Source organism: Argopecten irradians, chromosome 14, assembly GCF_041381155.1.
Source record: "Argopecten irradians isolate NY chromosome 14, Ai_NY, whole genome shotgun sequence".
NCBI classification, from domain to species: Eukaryota; Metazoa; Mollusca; class Bivalvia; order Pectinida; family Pectinidae; genus Argopecten; species Argopecten irradians.
Window position 1 is genome coordinate 9,647,221 of NC_091147.1, and position 24,208 is coordinate 9,671,428.

General features: G+C 34.4%; 1 protein-coding gene across 2 annotated transcripts in view; it reads left to right on the forward strand.

Annotated features, from left to right (window-relative positions):
* Nucleotides 1-23,748, forward strand: part of LOC138307206 (protein FAM124A-like) — a 54,994-nt gene extending 31,246 nt beyond the window's left edge. Inside the window, exons 1-3 of one of the 2 annotated variants that reach the window (XM_069247842.1) lie at nucleotides 9,761-9,926; nucleotides 16,362-16,411; nucleotides 18,802-23,748. In XM_069247842.1, the coding sequence (XP_069103943.1) occupies nucleotides 9,874-9,926; nucleotides 16,362-16,411; nucleotides 18,802-19,910 (1,212 nt within the window). In that variant the 5' untranslated portion in view covers nucleotides 9,761-9,873 and the 3' untranslated portion in view covers nucleotides 19,911-23,748. Of the gene's footprint in view, nucleotides 1-9,760; nucleotides 9,927-16,361; nucleotides 16,412-18,801 lie in introns of those variants that run through there. The other variant, XM_069247841.1, reaches the window with a different exon arrangement.
* The last annotated feature ends 460 nt before the right edge of the window (nucleotides 23,749-24,208 follow it).

Genomic DNA, 24,208 nt, shown 5'->3' on the forward strand with positions numbered 1-24,208 from the left:
TATATAAATATACAAACGCACATTTATATATCTGTTTGATGATAATTATTGAGTCTCTGACATTGACCAAATTATCTCGGCTGTGAGATCCCATTAGAACTTCTATGATATCTATTTCCGTAACGATGGGTGGTATGTATATATATGTTTCAACCTATTAGATAAATAGCAAGGATAGGGATGTACTTATGGGGAGTGCAGGTGATTTTATCGATATAAATAGCTCTCGATCATTAAAGGTTTCGATTGGTTATCAGTATGTTCTTAAAGATATGTTCAGTAGCGTTGAACCAAACATTAACCAATGGTGCCGATTCATGCATCATTTAATTTATCGAACGATGACCTAAATATATCAAATCCTTGTATTTTCGTTATAAACGTATTTTTTATTTATTTTTATAGTTTATCATGATAAATTAGTTTGATGGGAATGAACGTTTGTGTCAAATAAACTATGTATTTTTAATAAATTGTAAAACAACAAATAGTTTCAGTTATTAATTAATCATAAGTAAACCTGAACGAAATTATTAACATCAGTATGAACTATATTGCATATTGGCTAAACAGATTTTAAATATATGTAGATAGAGATACTAGTTTGGTTTATAAAATATGATACTTGATTAACTGAACCAATTTAGAGCAACTAAAGCATTTGAAATACCATATACATTGCCGTCAGTGTTCTACGTTCGATAAACAACGTTTGATATCACATACCCGTTCATTAACACTGTTTTATTGTGACCATGAAAACTTTGTGTACGCTGTAAACTACCTTTGATAATGAATGTGATCACATGTTATAAAAATGACATCACTTGAAATAATGACATCAGTATCCATCTTTGAACTTCACATAAAGCATGCTGCCATAACATTGACGTGTGGTAAATACATTAAATTATGACGCATGCGCATTAATTAAAATCTAAGCCGTAGTTGCCATGTTAACATAAACTTTTCAAACGACGACAACATAAATATTGCCAATTTTCCTCTTATTAACCAACAAGTATTTATAATGTTCGATAAGTTATCGCCCTTTGAGTTTTAACGACTGCTATGTGACTAGATCCGCTGATGGTCTACTAATGTTTCAAATGAGAAGTCCTTGTTTAGTATTAATTATCTTTGGTAATGGTTCACCCAAAATGTGAAAATATGTAAATAGCAATAAGAATGATAATGCAAAACCCGAAACCTAAAAGGAAAATATCCACTTAAAGAAAAATAAAATGAACCATATTCATATGTAAATAACGAATCCTGTGAGAACCAATTAAAACTGGAGTAATTATCGGGATAATTCATTGTTAGGGAGATAATGGACCTCCTGTTAGACTAATTATCGACAGGAGAAACTTTCCCACGTACTAGTATAAACAATACATCGGGGTCTCCCCACAAAGGTCGTAAATTATCATAGTTAGCCCCAAAACAATGGACGGGTAATGGGTTTAATGGCACGAGGCACTAAACATACCGGTACATATTTGCCAACATTTCATGTTGTTTCTACCAATTAAGGATGTTGGTCCTGTCCATCACACCATCTGTCTCTAATCTATATTAATCAACTGTTGCTGTGCTGAACCGTATTTTATATCGGGTACTTCTATTGGTTAACATATGTAGACCTAATGTCGAGTTGATGAAGAAGATTGTTATTGGATAGATTATTGCCGTTATATAGTAATGATTCAGCGTTAACATATATTGGCCAAATATGTTCGTGCTTAAAATGTTAAGTTTAATACTGGTGTTATAGATTTGTTATTTAGAACCAGTTCATGACTTTTCTGTAACACATGCAAACATTTTTCTCTCAAGTATATTTGTATTTATTTCACCTTCATATACAATACAATACAACGCGTCTTTCGAGGAGTATACACATTATTGTAATGCGTTACATTATGTAACAATACACTATATACTTACATCCAATTTGTAATACAAGACTTGTTGTTCATATTAAAAGTCAATGAAATATAAATCATGAACGATAATGGCTCTTAGATTTAACGCCAATGTATCATCTTGTTTCAACTATGATGTAAACAATATTCTCGTTCACACATCAAAGCGTTCTGTTCATAGATATAATATCACTAAATCCTTATAGAAGGCTCTTCAAATCACCAATGGCCTTTCTTCATATTTTTTGAAAGACATTTCAGAATGTTACCACACATATCAACCATTGAATATATTGTTTAATTTTGATCCACGGTCCTCCTAAACAGTTCTTTGTATCTTTTGCTGAAGTAATAAGATGAAGATACTGGTTACTGAAGTGTTAAAAGTAAATTTGTATCTCAAATATCAAATCATAACCGTATATTCATTCAACAGTATATCCTATACGCCCTGTTTTGATTTTGGAACACTATATTGTTTTCTGATTGCAATAGTTTGAAAGACATAGAAAGGAGTCAAATAATTTGCAGGACTAGACATTTGGAGCCTATAAGTACCTGTACACACAGGGATACCTTGCACCACAAAGTACCCTGATAGACAACTGGTGCCTCTAAGTGTATCCATTATATACTGCGTATTGTTCATTATGTATATGACTGACATTGAATTCCAAACATCACACCATCTGTTGTTGACACATATAAGAATGATATATCATTTTAATGAATGAATGTCTTGTATGCAACAAATATCGGTACGAGTATATTTGTTTTCTTATCTTTGTATTTCAAAAACTTAACTTTTTCAAACAGATAAAACAATCTTTGTCCTTGTTTAACGTGACAAGGTCGCTGATGGATCCCGCTGTATTGTATAATTAAAGACTCCTCGTGTCGTGGTTTATCTATGACGAAAGCGTCATAGCGACAAATATTGACAGTTTATTGACACAAATTTACTTTCATCTCTCTGAATACACCCAGCACGTGCCTCAGAGTGATTTGTGGTGTAAATGTGAAACAAGAGTGTGTAAAAAACACCAGTCAATAATGGGAGGGAACAAACAAAGTACTAGGTTATAGAATGGACAAACCAGTATTATTTTGATATAAATAGTGTACATAGTGTGCTTTATTCGTTATAACAATAAGAAAACACAATGAAAATCTAGACAATAACGGTCAATACTGATCCAACCTGTTTTGCTTTCTTCTACGTGATCTGTTTCTACTCTAGGTTCCTTGCCAGTTCAATGTTAGTGTCTTTGGACTGATAATTCAGTATAATTTCTCTTTAGAAAGTTTAGTTTTCTCTTTCACCTTCATTTATAAAAGCATAAAATTGCAACACATAGAATGATGAATCTGGTTTGTATCGGTTGGTTTAACTTTCGTAATGTCTGGCATATGAAATAATGAATCTGTTTGTCGAAAAGCTAACCAAAGATCAATACTATATAATGGATATATTTTAAATCCATACGGTGTGAAAAACCTCGAAATATTGGGCGTATAAAATTATCAAAGTAAAAGGTCAATGAATGTGCCAAAACGTCAAGAATGGGCGGTAGCTGGAGAGATAATACTTATCTGATACTTCCAATTAACATTCTTAATTATTTGACTTTCGTAGACGTGGAATGAGGTCTTGGATCTCGCACACACGAATTGTAAAACCCCTGTATCGCTGTTTAACTGATATTTGACCTTCGGTATCTAAATAATTCAAACATTTCAATTCAGAACTTCCTATCATAGCTTTGAGAAGTCGATAAGGGCAGTCTATAAATTTCCATGTTTTAGGCATTTGGAATACCTGTCTGTCGTATTGGAGTAGGTGAAGAATTCCTATGTAGTTGACAGTATGCATCCGGTCTCACTTTATCATAAAACACATCAGTTTAAACTTTAAGGATATTCAATAATCTAGTATTCTGCTATGATTGTGTGAATAATGTGCTTAAACTAATATCACTTTAGGGAGCTTACAAATATATTTTATTTACAACCTGCCACTGACATATAAATGAATGTGAGAGAAGCTAATTAACTAAACACTAAGTCTTAAAAGTTTGCTGTTCAATGTTATCTGTATCATGTCAATTGTACTTTTGATGTTATACATGTGTTTAAAACTTGTCAGGTACCTTATTGAAATATAGTAATTAAAGCATAAGTCTGTGCACATGCACACACTTTCAGCCATAAAATTTGCCTTGCATCATTACGTTATCGACGCTTTCATCTGAGAAATGCCGGTAACTTACACGGTAGAATAACCGCTCTAACCATATGCAGGTGGGGCGTGCTTGGTCGGGTAGATTGGTGCGTGCTCTCAAAAATTAAGGCGTACTCGACTGGAACTACTTAACATGCTCTCGTGTGGTTTTCAAACACGGAAACAAAACATTTTTTACGAAAATGATACATTCAACAACGTTAATATTGCCTTCACTGTTAAAAAAACAAGCTTGTTGACACTTTATATTCACTTTATCATGTGGCATCTCATGGAAACGAGTTAATAAGATTTGAAGTGGTTACGTATTACAAACGTTCATGTGAAAGTCTAATTTTGAGTTTTGTGATGTTTATTAGTGAAAGTCAAAATTAATCAGACGTAGCTATCAAATTTCAGACTGCTGGTTTTTCTCCATTTTCAGACCTAAACATGATACAAAGCCTATCCTCTAATGTAAAACATTTCCATTCATAAAACCATACCTCCACGAATCACTATCATGTAAAGCGACTGTCGATAAGTATTTGGCTGCTGATGATTTTTATAAACCTATCGATAATTTTGAGATTTTATTTCGCATGTCGTTCACATTTAACAATAACCACTTTCCGGCACTAATCCACTTCCGGCAGTTGTATGATACGAGATTACCGTAAAACAATCCGTTCGGACGTTATCGTCAATTATCGTCAAAAACGTTGAATAAAATATGTCATAAAATAATTCGCGAACTCTGGAAGTGTAAATGGCCTTGGCGATTAATTGATAAGTGGCGGGGATGCTCGAGGCTACCAGGCGTGGCATTAACTAATGGTCTATAAAGTATATCAACTAACAGGGTGTACTAGGTACAATATCATATACACGATATGCTTATATATCAAATGGGGTCACCTAGTCCTTAAACATTAAGACGAAATACTTTTGATTTCTTTTCATTAAACATCTATTGTTATTAAATAGGTTGATCTTTTAATTGAATTAATACATGAACCGATTCAATGACATGACTTTTCATTGATGATTATTTTGTACTTGATATTGAAGGTTTATGAAATGAGATCCGATGTATATGAATGGTGTGGATTTCACAAGTATTGTGTCTAGTATAAGTGTGATAAATATTTGTCAGCTTGTGATCAAACGTTATAAGTCATCACTTTTATGAAATTATCAAACCATTCTACAATACACATAATACGTCTTAATTATAACAACTATGCCGAAAACGTCCATGGGGGTATCCTTTATTTCTTAACCTTAATTGGGTTAATATGTTAAATCGGATTTTGGATTTTTTTTTTAAGATTCCGAAAAAATTTAATAGACCAAATTATAATAAATGCACCTAGAAGAGGTGTCCTAGTAGTAAACGTCGGGCGGGTGCTTATAGAGATCGATTTTCAAGCCATTCGATATGCAATTTAAAAAAAACCCGATTCATCATTGTCAGCAGATAAAGTACTTGTTGTTATCATACGTATTATTCATTAGCTCAAACATCGACGTAATATTTAATCTGTTATGAAGTGTATGTCAGGGCTTTCCACCCTGAACAACAATGGAGCTTTTCAAGCACTTTCATGATCCGCCGATTTTATCACTGACAATTCCTCACGATACTTCATGTTTCTTATTGAATGTTGACGTGTTATAAAACGTGAAAGTTGGTAGGTCAATGGTTAGACGTTATATTGATCAAGTATCTGATTAATTTAAGTTAAAATTTCTTTTTATCGATTTTCTTATTATTTTTATTAGAGATGAAACATCAGTGAAATGTGTTTATCTTAGTTAAGTTATGTTTTTGTATCGGTTCATAGTTATAAACACAAGATAATGCAATAACGAGGATGTTTTTACATAAGTTATTACTTCATGTCAAATTCCTTTTCATTTACTCAATCATTTTATTATTAAAGGTCCTTACTTATTTCAATTAATAAATATTGCAGAAACTAAGATCATGCTTCCTTATTCAAACGAATTACTATTGTGGCAGTGCTACTATAGGCATATTTTAGTAACATGTTAAACATTTATTGATACATAAAGCATATTTTGCTATTTTCTTTTTTTTTCACTCAATGAAACTGTATCGAATACATTCAATTTGACATCGACTTATTTCCGGACCTTTCAATCATGTTAAAGCCTAGTTGTTATCCAATGTCACTGTCAGGAGATACTTACTGTATTACAGGTTACAAATGACTTTAAAACGATGCATGCTTAAAAGGTTCGGGACCTGTTAAGTGAATGTGTCGATCGTTAGTGATTTTATCAATGGAGATGAAAACTTACCCATTGGGATACACCATCATAAGTCAAATGTTCTTGACACTTTAAGAGCATTATCAAGATTTCTCCATCTTTGAATTTTCTATCTACGCTCAAGGTGACATTTTAAACTCGTATCTACAAATCTACAAATATCAGTTCAATGTTTTTCAGTGAACAAGTCAAGGCTTAGTGAACCGATAGATAATCTATGACTTCGAACCTGGTCACTTTCCGGTTATCTAAACGTTTTATTCTCTTATCATACTCGCAGTAACGCTTGGTTACCATGTCGACCACATTTTTCGAAATTAGAACCATCAGCACGTAGATATGTTGTATTGTTCGGAGTGTTAATTTGAATGACGATATAATTAATGCCATTAGGGATATGAAAGGTCATTACATCGATGATCACCTGCATTTTCTCGTCGTTAGAAGGCCCAATGATCTTCGTCTTAGAGTGATAAATACGTGTGCTACCAGCGTTAAACCATTACCCGATCGTACAACGGTAAATCACCGCCCGGCCCACCACGATCCTGTTGCTTTTGTTTAACAGCACGTACGATGTCAAGCGATGTTATCAAACAATGTTCGTTATATCATTTTGAAAAAATGCAAATATTTGAACAGACTTTCGAAATTTATTTTGAACAGTTCGATGTGTTCAGCAACACGTACTGGTGGTTGGAATGAAATATACGCAATACTGACTATACTGCTAATGTAACAGGAATAAAGGGAAAACAATAATGGATCATAGATCTATATGATTTTTATCAAATGCATGTTTTCACAATCTGTGTTTTTTTATCAGAGAATAATGAAGCCAAAAATCAATATAACATGACAATAAATAAAACATATATATCCAACATCATAATATACAAATACATGTATCAGTATACAGGGGTGTTGAAATATTTTTCTCACAGTACGTCACTTTCTGTTTTGATAAGGAGTCCAAACCTACCAAAATATGAGACACCTGTCTGCATTGTAAACGGTCTTATTCTGTGATATCCTCACAACAACGACCTTTATCAGACATTAGTTTGTAACCTCTGTCTTTTGGTGGATGTTGACCATGTAAACACTGATTTGTTCTAGATACAATGCACCTTTTCCAGCTGAACATTAGTTGTGAACCGCATGTTTGTGTTGCATGAATCTCGCTATTTGCTATTTCTTCGTTTATTAAGACTTTTAAAAATGTATTCAACACAGGTGTTCGCCAAGTGTGTTCCATAAAGCTCCACTGTAAAAGAGGTCCATTTGTCACCTACAGATAATTCACAAGTGGCCAATAGACGATGTCATTATCATTAAGGTGTGATCCCGCGCCAAACATCTTTACTTTCTTAGTACTTAATTGGATCCATTACTTTGAACAAAATAGTATTTATAAAAGAAATAGTATAATTACATGTGACATAAGCTAGTACTAAAAAACGACATCGTTTTGGCAGTTAATGTTTTGCAAGTCACCACTGTCAAGGAGTCCACGTCAGCCATTTATGTTGATTTATACATAAAGTCTCGATTCATTCATTTCAACATGTTTACATTTCAATACCTTTATAACGGTTGTATAACGTGCATGAACAAATCAGAGCGGAAGTTCCATACTCAAGACCTACAAATTGTGTGTTGCATAAAAGCTATCATGACTGTCACTTATTGTATAATAAACATTTCCTACACATTTCAGTTCATAGCATATATCGATTACTGTGGCATACATTTGATAGTGACCTTGGACCAATTCAACAACTTAACAAAACCAGAACTTATATCTTTAAATATCCATTAAAAACTGTGTGTTGTTTGTTTGAGTTTTCCCCGTTAAATGTTCATATAGATTGGAAAATCTAAAAGAAGAAACGCGCAATCAAATACGAAACTATCCTTTACATTTACTTTTATATTGCATAACAGGAAGATTATTCGTCCCAGAGGTGTTAACGTTCTCTAGACCAGGTTTCAATTTAAAACTCGAATCTGTGCGGTGGCAATGTAGCTTTTCATTAATATCATATGAAGGAAAATTATCAGGTGCAGCCATATTTCTTATCTGAGGATAACAGGTAAATGAAATGCGCAAGCATGCAACAGCTATATCGATTCGGTGAGCGTCTAACGACTATACATGCTGATTACCGACCTGCCCTGAATTCATGTAGCATGAAGATAGCGACCTTCTGTATCACTGGGGGACAGAGATAATGGCACTATCTAATTACAGTCGGAGCTATATTGTAATGGGAAAGCTGATTTAATTATCACAGTTTTTAGTTTTGTCACATACATCTGTTGTGGTAGTTCAATAACGGTTCATTTCATCGGCCTTTTTGCCTTTCTACCCTCTGACAATATCACATAATTTAGACAAAATCTAATATTTTGGTATCAAAATTGTTTTCAATTTCAAGCGAATTGGACATCATTCTACGCATGTTTTAGTCTATGATATAGTTGGTGTTGATTTTTTTAAAAAATATCTTCACAAAAATTTAAAAAAGGGGTAAAATTCCTAGAGCCTATCCTTGCCTAAGAATTAAATAAATTCGTTCAATGATATGATTCTTATAGGTGTAACCTAATCAGCTTAAAATGATTCAAAAATATAATTTGTTCAAATTGTCGTTATGCTTACAATAGCAGGTCAAATAACAAAACCCCTGTAATTCGATACTGTTGATTTCGACAAGTGTCATTATTATGTTGTTCAAACTGTTAACGATTCCAATTAAATGAAGCAATGCAAGATAATCGTACACTGCTATTAGGTAGGGTGCAAATGAACACACTGACACCGGTTACTACCAAAACTGTTTGGAATGGTATTTATTTAATAGTTACACATATGATAGAAAGTATGTTGATATTTTTCAGCTCAAAGTTGATTAGCCAATTATTTGAAATTTGATTCATCGTTCGATAGAGTACATATACACAAAATAAGACTCACTCAAGCTTATAATGTCTGGTAATTATGAATAAACAGTCCGCAAGCGAAGGTGGTCTAAATGGGGAGGACCGAGTCATAGGCTACACTGGAAAATCAATACACGTTAATAATATACCAAATATGTATTGTTTTTAAATAATTTCACATAGAATTCTTTAGAAAAGAACATTGTATGACCATAGAATAGAATATTATAGTCATCCATTAAAATATATAGTAGATGTAGCTATATCGCGTGACCCCACCCGTGTAGGGCCTTTACAATACTTTATTTTATGTTACGGGTATAACGACATTGCTTTGTAAATACTATAATCAGAAAGGAAAACAATTGGGGCAGGTGAAAATCGGACGTAGGTTGTAAGCCAAGCCATACTAGTGTAGAGATTTAACAGGGAATCCTGTGGCCGCCATGTTAGAAAATACAGACCAGGGAATTGTCAATAATGTCAACAACAAATATATCCTCTAAACGGAAGGGCGCGAGTCAGTATTACTGGTAAGTAGTCCTTATAAGCTTATAACTAATATTGAAAAATTGGTAAACTCTAAATATAAATACTTCAAGTTTCTATTTACAAAGGCGACCACTCCTTACTGTATGTATACCAAGTGGGTTCATGACGTTGAATCCCTTTGAGACTAAATCCAGGCCACGATATGATGACCTATTAAGGCGAGAAAAAGGATCTCAATTTTCAAAGCTAGTGATAGTTCCACTTGAGATATCAATCCCTTTTACTATGGACTGTGGCTATTGGCCTGGTGTTTGCATTGTATCTGGATATGGGTTCGAGTGCAGACAAATTGACTATTTTTACGTCAATGTGTTTGTAGCCGGATTATGTTTCTTTATTGTGTAAAGAAGAGTGTTTCCGAGTGGGCTAAATAGGGTAGAACTCGGGTGTAAATACACGTCTACCTTGATATCACCTGGCAGATTTAGTATATTAAGTGTTAATAACGATAGGGAGGGAGACGCTATAGAAAAACTGGGCTAGGGTATTGACCAATATGTCTCCAGTTGTTTACTACCTTGTGGTTTATGTTACCTTTACATAGATACAGATACACAAAGACAATCATAGTAACCAACATCGCTCTAAGGTAGCGTTTTCATTGTGGAAAAGGGTAATCATCGAGACATCATTGTAACAAACGCATTCAGTTAACGTAGAAAACGCAAACTTCGTAGCAAAATACAAATTCTAATTGAAAACAGATAAAATCAATAAACAAAGTATGCCGTTTCTGTATACCACAGAGTTACCTCACTTGCGGATAGGTTTCTGTTCTGACGTCATTATTTTGAGAGCGAAATTCTCGTTATTTTCTCTGAAATGCATGACGTGACGCTCGCAAACACATGACGTCACAATCTATATCTACCCACAAGGGCTGATAACTTTGTAATATGCAAACATAGAATAGCCATTAATAACTAAATATACGTGACCAGACCAGCTGGTTAGGGAAAATATGCGTTCTCTGTTGGATGACATTCATCGACATTGCGTGTCGTTGTTCTAGTTTTAGCATCAAAATTATAGTTGTCATTGTAGAATTGTAGATTATATAAATATATAATTATATAAATTGCTGAATATCTTGTTTTCCTCCACATGATTGCACATTATTTCATTATGTCGATTTACCGTATCCATGCATTACATTCTGAAGGATTAACACGTGTCATATATGGTAATTTATTGTAGGCTGTTGTTCTGGTTATCAATAACCCAGACACATTATAATTATACCGATGTCTCACTAATCCCGGTTTTATCAAATTACATATCGAACGAACCCCCGAATCCCTCCTGGGAATAACGATCTAATGAGCTTATGTGTGATACAAAGATTTGTTCATATCCAATGTAACCTGAATTTTCGAGACCTCCACACATTATTTGTTTTGATTATGGTGATATATGTCCATCTGACCCTTGAAAATATCATGAAAATGGGATTCGTACAACCGATGTTATGATATATATTAATGAAAAATAAATTCTGGACACAGAGCCATGTACATGCAAATATCGTACGAATGGTATGTAGGCTGAAAAAATATTGGTGTTCGCAACCAGCTTACGGCACGTGCATTACCCATGCAATTTTATGAGTTATTTATGGCCGACTCCACGTGCCTTCAGGGTTGTTAACAATTAATAGTTGCAGACATAATTTGTGGAATGTGATCGAGCCTATCCAGGAATGGTCTACAGCGGATTCCTAGTAAATTAAATTAGTAGATATTTATTGATTCACAGTAATGATTACATTTCTGGATGTGCGCTTTCCATGATAAAAAGTGATTTCAGTAGAATTAGATAATGTCCAATGTGTATTAGTTCCATACTGCAATCAAATCTTAAAGAACCTCTCTCTTGTTCATCCAACGTTAAATCAAAAAATGTAATTATTGTTACTCACCTGTGATTACTTACCAGAAAAGGTTGGTTGGTTGAATGGGGTTAGCATCCTAATAACAACCTAATGCTATTAAAGGACAGTATACCATGTATTGTGTTATATGTGTGAATATCTGTATGTTTGGGAGGCTGCGGTATATTAGTGTTGCGTCTTTGCAATAGTAAACACATACTCTTTTTATAGTGACACGCCGCTGAAGACACATCGAACAAAAAATGGAGTGCGGGGATAATGCTGATAAAAACAGCCTGCATCAGAGAGGTGTCTTTCCAGAAAAAAAAGAACACAAATTTAGTGGTGACGGAAAGTAACACTTTGATTTGTATGATAGTAACAAATATTACACTGGTCTCTCCAATAAAAAACATTCGCTCACAGCAAATTCACAACGACCTTCACATTACCAAGCAATAACATCTGATAGTAATTTATTAGCCGTGAAAAAAATATTTGTGAAATTATTTTTTCATGCTTTCCATGATAACAAATTTCCATACACCTTTGTCCCTCCCGTTCACGGATAAAACAAGAGCAGCTGTAGGGTTTACACGAGGTATGGTTAGCTTTCAGCTAGAACTTACTTCCTATTTAAGTAATTTTCTCATTATTTTAATTTTAAATATTTTCAACGATATCTTCAGGTTTTTTTAACTTGACATTCATTGATGGTGACAATTGATAACACTATAAAACTGTGACTGTTGCTGATTTTTCGTCAAGCTGTAGATGACGCGATGGTCAGCTAGTACACGGATGGACCTGTCCAGTGATTCCAGACCCAGTACAGATACAATCTGGCTGAACGTGAGGACAATAACTCCAATAAAGTCATCATACCAAATTTATAAAATAATGGCGATTTTATCGACATCACTGCTGCTTTTATGGTATCCTCATAGGGTCGCATTGAATGGTCTCCCTTTGTCATGAGGTGATTGGAGGGACAATAAATTATATATCAACCAGCGGGATGTGAGATGGGAAGTGAAATCTACCTGCTAAAACTAGTGATAGAAAACTAGAGTGATTTATTTCAAAGGCTATAAACATGGTTTATATGGAGACTACAAAAGTCATTGTCATCCTGTTATCCGAGTATGGGACTGGAACATAGTTCGTTATACGGTGATATGGGCTATCTTTTGTCCTCGATATAGCGAGGATCATACAAAAATACATTTTTATGGATGATTGCCGTCATTCAAGTATAATTTAAAGTGTTATCTTCTGAAATACCATAAACTGAACGTGGCGTCATTGCACTTGTTTGGTTAACCAATGACTGATAATGCCAAACGAAATGCTCGTATACATAGCACCTGTACTTAAATGTTTCAATTAGTAAAATAATATTCCTTCTTTCCATACGTAATGATGAAAAGCTCAAACATTCATTTAAGAATGCCATGAATTAAGTGTCATTCCATTGTTTAGTGTTTATTTCATGAAAATTTGAGAAACTCGAGGCATGGACCAATAAGTGTTGCCTTAATATATTTTATATTTATTTCTTAAGCAACAACTTAGATAGTTTCTAGAGTTGTGTGAGACTTTTAAGATCATCTGGGGTTTCATCTGTAAACATATCCAAAACAAAACTAACACACCGACACCAGAGTTATAGCACCATAGATCGTAATCAGTTGTGGATTATCGGGATCTTTCTTCATTTATTTGTGGTCATTAAGTTTAGCTGAAGTGTAACAGCATTCTATCATATTGTGAACTTCTAGAAATATATATAAATACATTGATATACAATTTGTTACCTTTGGCAGGCCTAACAAATAAAAAAGTATTCCTAAGTAATTGTCATGTTTTCAAGATGTCGTGTTCCTGACGACTGCCTCTGACAGGCTACTGGATTCCATAAACAGACAAAAACGTAAATTTTAGCATCAGTTAGCATTAAGACCGTATTGGATTAGGTACACGTCATATCGTTGCTTAGCAACGGAGACAATGTGATGGTGGACGTAATTAAGTTTGATGTTGATTTGTCATCGATAAATGAAGGCTTACTGTTTATAATACCTATAACTGAAATCTCGACAGACTACAGTAACATACAACGTAAAAGGATGTAAATCTGTAAGCTTGGACTATTCTGGTGCCAGCTATAATTTGTTAATGAGTGTACACTTCCCCTTCTTTGAAGAATGACTTTTATAATTCCCAAATGGAGTAAAATGTACCAAATAGAATGAACCTCTCTTGATACAACCACATTCGACAGCACGTAATACAGAGGAAACCAGGGAGAATTATGTTTAAAACATCAAAGTAAGTGTAATCCAATCAAAACCAATTACTGTCTGCTTATCATGGGCAATATTAGCAATTTTGTGCATGAGTTTTTGCAATCGTCTGTTTCCGGTATTTTCCGTATTGAATATTGCAACGTATTTCCGGTAGAAATTGCTGAGGCTAATTATTAAACATTAAAACCGGAAGTCTCCTTTACGATTTACATCAGTCGATGGTAATATGGTATTAACACGAGCAAATACTCATTACAAAGTGTGTTGAATGGGTATGACGTCACCCCGGTTGCCGTTAGAAATTCTTTGAATGATACAATCTAGTTATAATATTAATGGTATAGCTGCTGACTACGGCGCCATCATGCGAGATGATGAAGACCAGTTATAGCAAAAGGACATTCTACGTACCGTTTTAGCTGATATTTCAAACAAGTGGAAGATGATGTTCCAGAAAATCTGAATTAAACATGTAAACCAGAATAAATCTTATAACTTAGTAAATTTAATATTGAACAAATGAAGATAAAACTATATTAAATCCGAGGCAATATGGTGCCGATGTGGATATAACGGTGTTACTAAAGGTTGCCTATGATGTCCTCATTTTCACACCGAACTAGTACTTTAATCTGCTGTATGGCCCCACACGAGTTCTACATAGGAAGAAAGTCACGGATTCCGTGAGTCTTTTGTCTGTTTTCATAAGGATATAGAGAAACACTGCGGATGTCAACCGTTATCTGACAATGATCGGGGGACTTAGTAGGTTTAAGGATAATGTATATAATATGAATCTAATTTCTTTGTGATGAGAAATTGAATTGTTGTTGATATGACTTGGCAAAAATTGGTGTGACACTTTCACTTTCTTTGTAACGACCTTAAGAGTAACGTGACACTGCATTGTTGATGTTTTTGTAATTCTTTAGGGGCTGGAACTGCTTCAGGTGTTATAGAACAGATTTAGACAATGATGTAAACAGCATGTTGGTACTCGTTTAATGATATTTTTACCTTTTTTCAACAAACATAAAATTCCAATCGCATTTTAATGTGCACACCTTGATAAATACATTATGGCATTAAAGGCATGATTCGCTGTGTATTAGGCACACACAATGTATCATTCATCAAAGTTATTGGCCACTGATATCATATTCTCAGCAATGTCGTGTAGGTAAGTGATGTATATCATATTAATTCAATTGTATCACACCTTTTTAGCACATTTTGACAAATTCTAATCAACCGTTAAGACCTTTACCTGTTTGAAAGTAATTAGGAAATATTGTGGTTATTTTGTGGGCATTTGACCTTTCCATTGCCTTACCTGATGTATGAATTCTTCCATGTCATGTTAATGGAATTTTTATATCGAAATTTGATGACATAAATGAAATCATCTGCTGCTAGTCTTTAACCAAAGCAATGGAAACAACAGGAGTATTGTTTATGGTTATGTATGCTCGTAATTTGGTGGAAAACCTTACTAGGAAAGAAGAATCAGGTTCATTGAGAAAACTTTGAACTTTACACCTGTGGCGGTTCTTTCCACGTCGTGTAAACAAACACCTTCAGTACCAAGATGGTAGGTGGGCCGTTAGGGTGCCTCCCTAGGCTGGGGTCAGGGGACAGGTGTTCTTGGTTACACCTGGATCACTCAGGTGTATACAGGTAGAGAGAGCACCAAACACAGGTAGCTTTGTGTGGACGTTCATCACCGGAAACATTATACATACTTACCTCCATGTTGTGTTGGTTACAATGTCGTTTGTCGTGTATTTTATTGTGCTAGGGTCGGGGAAGCAGACTTAATCACGAAATCCATTGACGGAGACGGAGAGAATACAGGACATTGAACATAAATTCCTAATAGAAGAATATTATCTAAAAAAGATGCATTCATTCATTCATTCATTCATTCATTCATTCATTCAATCATTCATTCATTCATTCATTCATTCATTCATTCATTCATTCATCCAATCATTCATTCATTCATTCATCCAATCATTCATTCATTCAATCATTCAATCATTCAGTCGTTCATCCAAATATCCATCCAGCCATTTTGTCATTTATTGAAACATACCTTCATTCATTCTTGTTTTTACGTCATTCATTCACTAATTTACTCATCTGTTTTTAACTATTTATTTATTTCTCTCTTCTGCATTGTTGTCGTAGTAATTTTATACATATCAATAAATATTCCTTTTTCTTATAATCTTCAGGTCCAGACGTGGCAGTCTGTCCGCTTCCGCCTCAAACTCGTCCAATGATGGTAAGTTCTTCTCTTTTGCACATTTACAACCAATCTTTAATACGGACACACATTTATCAACCTTCCCCTCGCACGATAATTGAACAAAGCCCTTCTCGTTATAGTATGCATTTAACAACATTTAGAACAATGACCTCAAAGCAAACGGCTACACAAAGTAAAATGTTAAAATATGGCTGGGATTTAAACATAGGTAAGATATAACGTGTCATATGTTTAAGACGTGAGCCTTTGTACATTCACTCCATAAATAATACGATCTTATCTTGATTTCTTAAGTTTATTATAAAACAATGATTCATCTTGTCGAACAAAGACTACAGCAAATTTACTCAGTTGTAGCTACAGAATTTACTAACTGATATTGTCTAAAATAACAGTACCTTGGAGTCATCTGTTATGACTCAAGGGTTGGGCAGGCATAGTAAACTATTCACAACTATACCATTTACTGTGAAACAAAATAGGTGATACCTACTGCCAGAACAAATGACTAGTTTCACCGTGTTTTATTGTTTTTGTTTATCTTCTTTCACTGAATACATTCTTCTTGCTACTTCTCGCTATGAGTGTAGTGGCATTGAAACTGAAAGTAAAGACAAAGGTAAATTCCATATCGGCGTCAATCTACACCCTAGTAAAATATACCAGGAACATTTAGACAGCTGTTTTCACTCTGACCTGATCACTTTTTCACATTGTCAACTAAAAGCATCATGGAATCCCGCGTGTAAAGCGGCAAAAAGGACATTTGTATTTTGTCAAAACTGTTAGAATAAGGTGGGGGACCTCAACTTAGACACGACTTGCCTCTTTTTAACATTTTTTTTATTATCTGATCAAATTGTACCTACACCAAATGTGATTTAATATAATTTCCCCTCCCTTATTGGTGCGTCTTACTGGAGTAAAATTGTACATTAAAGTACATTTAAATGACCTAATGTCGTATTCGTTGATGATCGATTACAAAGTATTGTGACTTCAGTCAATCATTACACTAACAGAAAATATTTCATTAGAACAAAGACCCAAACTGTCTTAATGTCAAAAAGTTTGACAAAACATTCGATTTCAAAATTATTTCAATAATCTGATAACATCACTTTCCTTAATTTGAAAATCCCTTAGTCCTTAGAAATATGCATTAAATCTCCAGTATGTGTAAAATAATATATTTTTGTAATTGCTACTGTATATACTCATAATATTATTTAAAATATGTCGGATTACTTTTCAAAAGATAAAGAAAATTATGTTGCTTTCTACAGTCTACAGTTAATGTGGATTTCTTTTTGATAACAAATTAATACAAAAGCTGACGAATTTCATATCGTATATAATGTCTTGTTTGAAAGTTTACATGGTCAACTGATTATCCTCCAAGCATGTCACAACAGATTCTATATGGACATCCAAACTTCCTAACGTGATACCTCTAGCTTAACCACATAGCCATAAGGATGGATTTATCCTCTTATAATAAGAAACAGTACTCAGCCTGTGGTCCGTGCTACGTTGACATAGCCTAACAAAGGAATTAGGGATTTAGGTCACGGGGAAGAAAGGCTTCTCTTGTTCTCGAGAAACGGATTTCTGGGACATACATTATGTAGAGATGTGATTGGCACGGGGTCAAACCTTAATCCCCGTTATATATCAGTTATACACCTGTAATATACCTGTAATCTACCTGTAATTAGAGAGGAAGGTTGTACCTGGAACAACAGAATTGGTATTTTATCAAATGGTTACACATGTAGGAAAAGTATGGTAAGTTTTAGGACAGTATTTACACATTATGTAATGTTCTTGATTGTTTTCACCAACCGTTTAAACTGGATTTAATTCATTAATTCATATTTTAACAGTGTTATGTCATATTGGGTTTCAACCTAAAACTGAAATATTGATTAAACTACGCATTGAAATTGTTTTGCAAAGTTAAAGATTACAAATCAATAATGTTCAAATAGCACAATGCGGATTCTTGAATGGTCAATATTGATATTTCAATACGGAGTTAGGATCCTCTTATCAATGTCCATTAAATTATGCAAGGGATACAATGATAAGATTAGAAGAGTGATTGATATGTAAATGAATAGCTTCGCTAATAACGACGTGTATTCAACAAGTCCCATCTATCATGACCACTCAGATGTAAAGTCATTATGACATTAGAGAGATATATCAATTGTCACTGTCTCTTAGAGATAATAGCCACTAGTATTGTTCGAATGGGAATTGTAGTAATTGATTCTTCATTGTAGCCTAGTTACTCTGTGGGAAGTCGACGCGATGTAACGCTGAAGAGTCTATTAGGCGAGCAGACGTCAACAACTAGTGACATGCATTTCCAATAACCGCCATCTTTTCTTGTTTTGCAGGGAGCAGTATTTCATCTATCGGGTCTCTGCGCTCAGAAACAGAGAGTGAGAACATCAGTTTATCTGGTAACTCGGATATAGACTCCATCATGCTGAGTGACCCCTACAGAATGACTGTCCACTTCCTTGCGGACGCGCACGAGATCTATCCCATGATGGATATGTACCAGCCCGTTATTGATTGGGTTGATCCTGATTTGCATATATTTAAAATATCTGAAAGGACAGATTTCAGTGACGGCGACAACCAATCCTTTTCAATGCAAACGTCATACTTGCCAAGCGTCTCTCTGATGGTGTTTCTGCACGAAGAAGGAATGTTGGGATGCGAACGAATTCAAAACGCCAAAAGACATTTTGAGAAATCTCCCTGGAAGTTTCACCATTCCGAGGAAGTGTCACGTGGGCGGGTAAACCCCTACCCTTACAATAGTCAGGACTTCTATTACACCTCCGAGGATCTGCCACTGTGGGCGGTCCGGCAAGTGCATTATGGGAAGGAACATATACGGGTGGTTGTGTTTGCAAGTGAAGAAAACTGGAATGATATGGTTCAGTTCTATAAGATCATTATTGGAACAGAACCTGATCTAAACCGGAACGACTTCTGTTTGTTCACAATTCATACGCATTTGAACTACGATGTGCAGTTCGCACTGAAGAAAATTCAATCAGACATAAAACCTCGTGCTTTAGACTGTGTTAAACTGCAATTCAGGGTGACGGATGTAGGGCAGATCGTTCCGTTATTTCCCAATGTGTGTAAGCCACTGTCGGACACGAGGTGGCAGACGACAGACCATGATGGCAATGTGATAGTGTTAGAGGTCACAGGGTGCAATCTTTCGCCTTCGGACAAAACAAGTCATGTGTCTCGTCACAGTTCCGACAGGTCAAACCGATCTGACCAATCGGGGAGGTTATCACATAGATCTGACCAATCAGATAGACTATCACGTAGGTCTGACCAATCAGACAGTTTATCAAATAGATCGGACCAATCAGATCGGTTGTCACATAGATCGGACCAATCGGACAGATCCTCACAAAATTCATTGAATTCAGGAAATTCTGATAGGACAGTACAGTTATCAAGTTTCTATGTATGATAAACTGATGTTTGTTTGACGTCACTGTGTTCTAAACATATCACATAAACTGGATTCTGGAATAGGCTACATTATATTGGATTCGGTATATTGTCTGTACGACTTTTGAATGCTGGAAAAGTTTTGCTTCATGAAACGTTTGCCCATCATTGTTAAGTCCAATTGCGCACAGTATTTATTTTGGTTCAGTGCTAGAAATTTACTTTATTTATAAAACGACATGATAGGTTGTATTCCCTCACAGAAACTGCAAAAAGAACTGGCGAAACAACAGCTAAACTTTTCTATATGAAGACAGTCCTCTAGTTCTCCATTGGTCAGTTTACAAAGTCAAAGGTTAAGTAACTGTCTGTCATTTGAAATAATTTGTTAAATTGAAAGTTGCTGCCAGACTGTCAGTACTTCTTTCAATATAACTTTACATTGATCTATGATATTGTACATCTAATAGTATATAATAAATCATGATTATCAATGAGACAATAGTAATTTAATTTCCTCCTTATATCAATGTTATTTGAATTCATCAAGTTTATAGAAGTATCATATTCTGTTCGACTTATTTTACAAATCAAGAAGTAAATCGTCATATTCATGCACTCAAATTCGAAATCTTTATATTTTAAAAGAAGATACTTCTCAAACGTATTATATGAGTTTAGAAGTTTACAAAACAAATCGTATGAGATATATGCAATAGAGAGGTTAGAGGTAAAACTCGATTTGACATATCAACGTCTAGCGCCTATGTACTGGAACAACTCTAGGCCTTTAACAATAATTATCATTTATCAGTAAATGACGAAAAGGATGTCGTCTTCAGCTTTATCATGTTCTGGAATCATTTTTCTGTTCAAAAGTTTAAAGCTAATGTCGGCGCCAAGCTAACCTGTCACTCGAGTTTATCTCATTTAAGATGGCGGCCTACTCAACTTTTAGTTGTTTTAAAACAAACCGAGTGCGTCAGATTGAATAATGTGTCAATGGGAGAATACGTGAAAATTAAATGATTTTTTGTTAATCACCTATCAGAAAATCGACCGTTTCCGGTCTAATTGGGGAGAGACAAATATATGCTTAATCAATGAATTAACAATATAAACAAAATATATCTGTTTTTATTGATTACGGTAACAAACAATGGCCATTTAACTGATGTGTTGTCTTAATCTGACCGATATTAATCTTTTAACAATAGACAAGCAACAACACTACTGCCACGAATTGTATACTCTATTTCTCACGAGCCATTGGACAGCGACAGTTTTGCTGACTGTAATGGGCAACGGGCGCCATTTATTGAGAGAAACGTCACTCGGCCTTCGTATATCTTGTCCCTAACATCAGTTGTAGGATTGAATATCCTTAACGCGCGTGCCTGTATTCTCTATCCCATAATACACTACGTCACCTTCTGAAAAGATTTGCACTCTGTGTTCATCCGGGTCGAAATAATGTATTTAAGATCTTAAAATCATCTCTATAAAAGCAATAGTATCGTCAATGTTTTAAACAGATAGTGATTCACAAAAACTGGGTATGTTATTCTTTTTCCTTTGTTGGTTTATTTGTCTGGAACAGTTGAACAAGTTGCTCATTTACAAAAGAAAAAATATCATTTATGGAGATATGACTATCACAACGGGAATTATCACACCATGTTGATCAGTTAAAGCCACTCTTGTATGTTAGGATGAGAAAATAATAAGAAGATGCTGATTTACTCCTGATTTAGACATCAAACCGCAAGATTCCACGACAGGCGAGATCATATCAATTGAGCGGAAATAGAAATTAGGATTCTATATTGAAATAAAGTACAGTCGAAACTCGTCACCCAAAAATACAGGTTGCGGTTGATAATCACATTAAGTGCTATCTAATATCAAATACAGGTACAGATTGTAACAAAGGAAGATTCCCGTTAAGGTCCAGACAGACATACCGATATCAATGTTAATACATATCCATTAAATATAATTTTATGCTCCATAAATTTTCAGTTTTCGGTCTGATATTTGCCGTGTAAAGACCCCATAGTTGTAGGCCTGAAAGGCTACCTTTTACTATATCTTTTTTATTCTCCTATTGAACGGATGTACAATGGATTTGCACCACTAACCACGGGGATAACAGTCATGATACAAAAATTTAAAAAAAATGGAATGGCATCCGAGATATTGAATTAAGAATGTGATGCAGTCCAGTAAACTAGAAAATTACATGTTTTAAAGAAATCGGGACAGATTGAAGGTGGACAGGTAATAATTGATTCTTATTATTTCAAAATGACTCTCCGTAATTATTTTGATAATATAAAAACACTTACGGCTATTAGTTTCATTTTTTGATATAACAGCCATATTGATTTCCAATAACAGTTTTCATTTTGAACTCTACAGAAAGGCTATAAAACTATTTGCATGAAACAAAATAGAAATGATCAGCAGCTGGGTTTTATACGGGAGAAAAAAATAAACTTAAGTGAAATGTCTATTTCTGGTAACGGCGTGTGCCACGCACCTGTTCACGATGTCTAATTTACATAAAGGTGAGAAAATTCAGGTAAAATAAAGTTAATTGTAAAATAATGCGTATATCAAGTGGCGAATCATTAAGAAATCTATAGCTTTACCCATACAAAGAAATTCCCCATTCTCCGATATTCCAATGCATTGTATTATGAACTCCATTGTACCTGATGTATTGTCATCTTTTTTCGACACCTAATACTTACCTGTGTATAGTTTTCGCCATACACCCAGTAGTATGTAATGGAACTATTTGCACATGTATCCGGATCTGGTTTATACCAAGAATGGCCATTGATAATATAGACGCTCAAGTAATGAAGGTCAGAAATATTTATTTCCTAAATTAAGTAACATTATGTCTTGCACAGGAGGCTCCAACGAACAACCGTAGCAGTTTTCTTTTTATATATAAAAATGCAAATTTCTTCATTCCGATACTTGATATCTCGAAGAATTCTTGAATAATTTCGCCTGAACAATATCCAATTTAATACTTCGGAATAACGAGAATCAATCGTGATAGAAAAGTAACTCAATAAGCAGTTATTTAAGCAATTATATCTATTATAAACTGTACACCGTTACATTGTATTACATACCGTGCAATATATCTAACAAAACCAACAACCCGACGACTGTTTAATTAAACAAATATAGATTGTAGAAATCACCTCGTATGTATTCCAACATTATGTTCAAATTATGAGGCTGAAAAAAAATCCAAATGTTGTTTAAAGGAATATTGTACTCCAACATTTTAAAGATTATTTTGACTTAATTAAAAAAGTGATAACGCAAAAAAACTTCTTTAAACACTGTTGCCATAGCTGGGAAAACAAATTGGGCGTGAATGAATACCGTGCTTGTAATTCCATAAAACTACGAGTAAGACAATTGAGTTAATGTCAGATGATCGTCTAAGTACATTTAGTTTTCATTAATTTATTATCATGATGGAATCAAACTTGATTGAGTAATTTCTAAACAATTGTAAATAGACGGTGACTGTATTAAAGGTTTCAAAGCAGATGGGAATGGCACAAGTCACTAAATAGGAAAATAGAGCATGAATATAAATAGTGCCATGATTGAAATCACAGGTGAAATTTTATAGCACGGAGTCTTATGAAAATGTACATGTTCAGCCTTACTTACCACTGAAGGAAACTAGAATATAATTATATACTTATTTAGAATGGTTCTACAATGTCACTTATATTTGTTAAACATTAAATCCCTTTTTATGTTATGTATGATTCCAGAGATTGTGTACCGTGTACATGAAATAAAGTATTATAACAGTATGGATATGTCTCTCTTTTGATTAAAACTAAAAAAATAATGATGTAACAATCGATACCTACCCGCAAGGGAGCTAACTCTGTAATATGCAAAGACGAAATATGAATGCAGTAACGACTACATGTACCATATCAATACACATAAATCCAAAATACAAACCAGCCAAATGATGTTAACGGTAAGTCAATTAAGAGCTTTAAACAGATACACTTGATAGTAACAGCACGAACAGAACCAGGTGCACAGAAAGCATAGGCGTCTTCAGTCTCCATACAGCAGTCCCCCGACTCCAGCTCAGATCCGGGGAATTTGAATATCAAATAATATTTCGGATATGACAATAAAGCCACTTGACCTGATAAAATGTTCCTACTTACATATTTTAGTATTTAAGTATAAAGGCAGTTGAAAGACTGGTCTGGCCGTTGCCAGTATGATGTTACCGAATGAGGTGTGTTATTT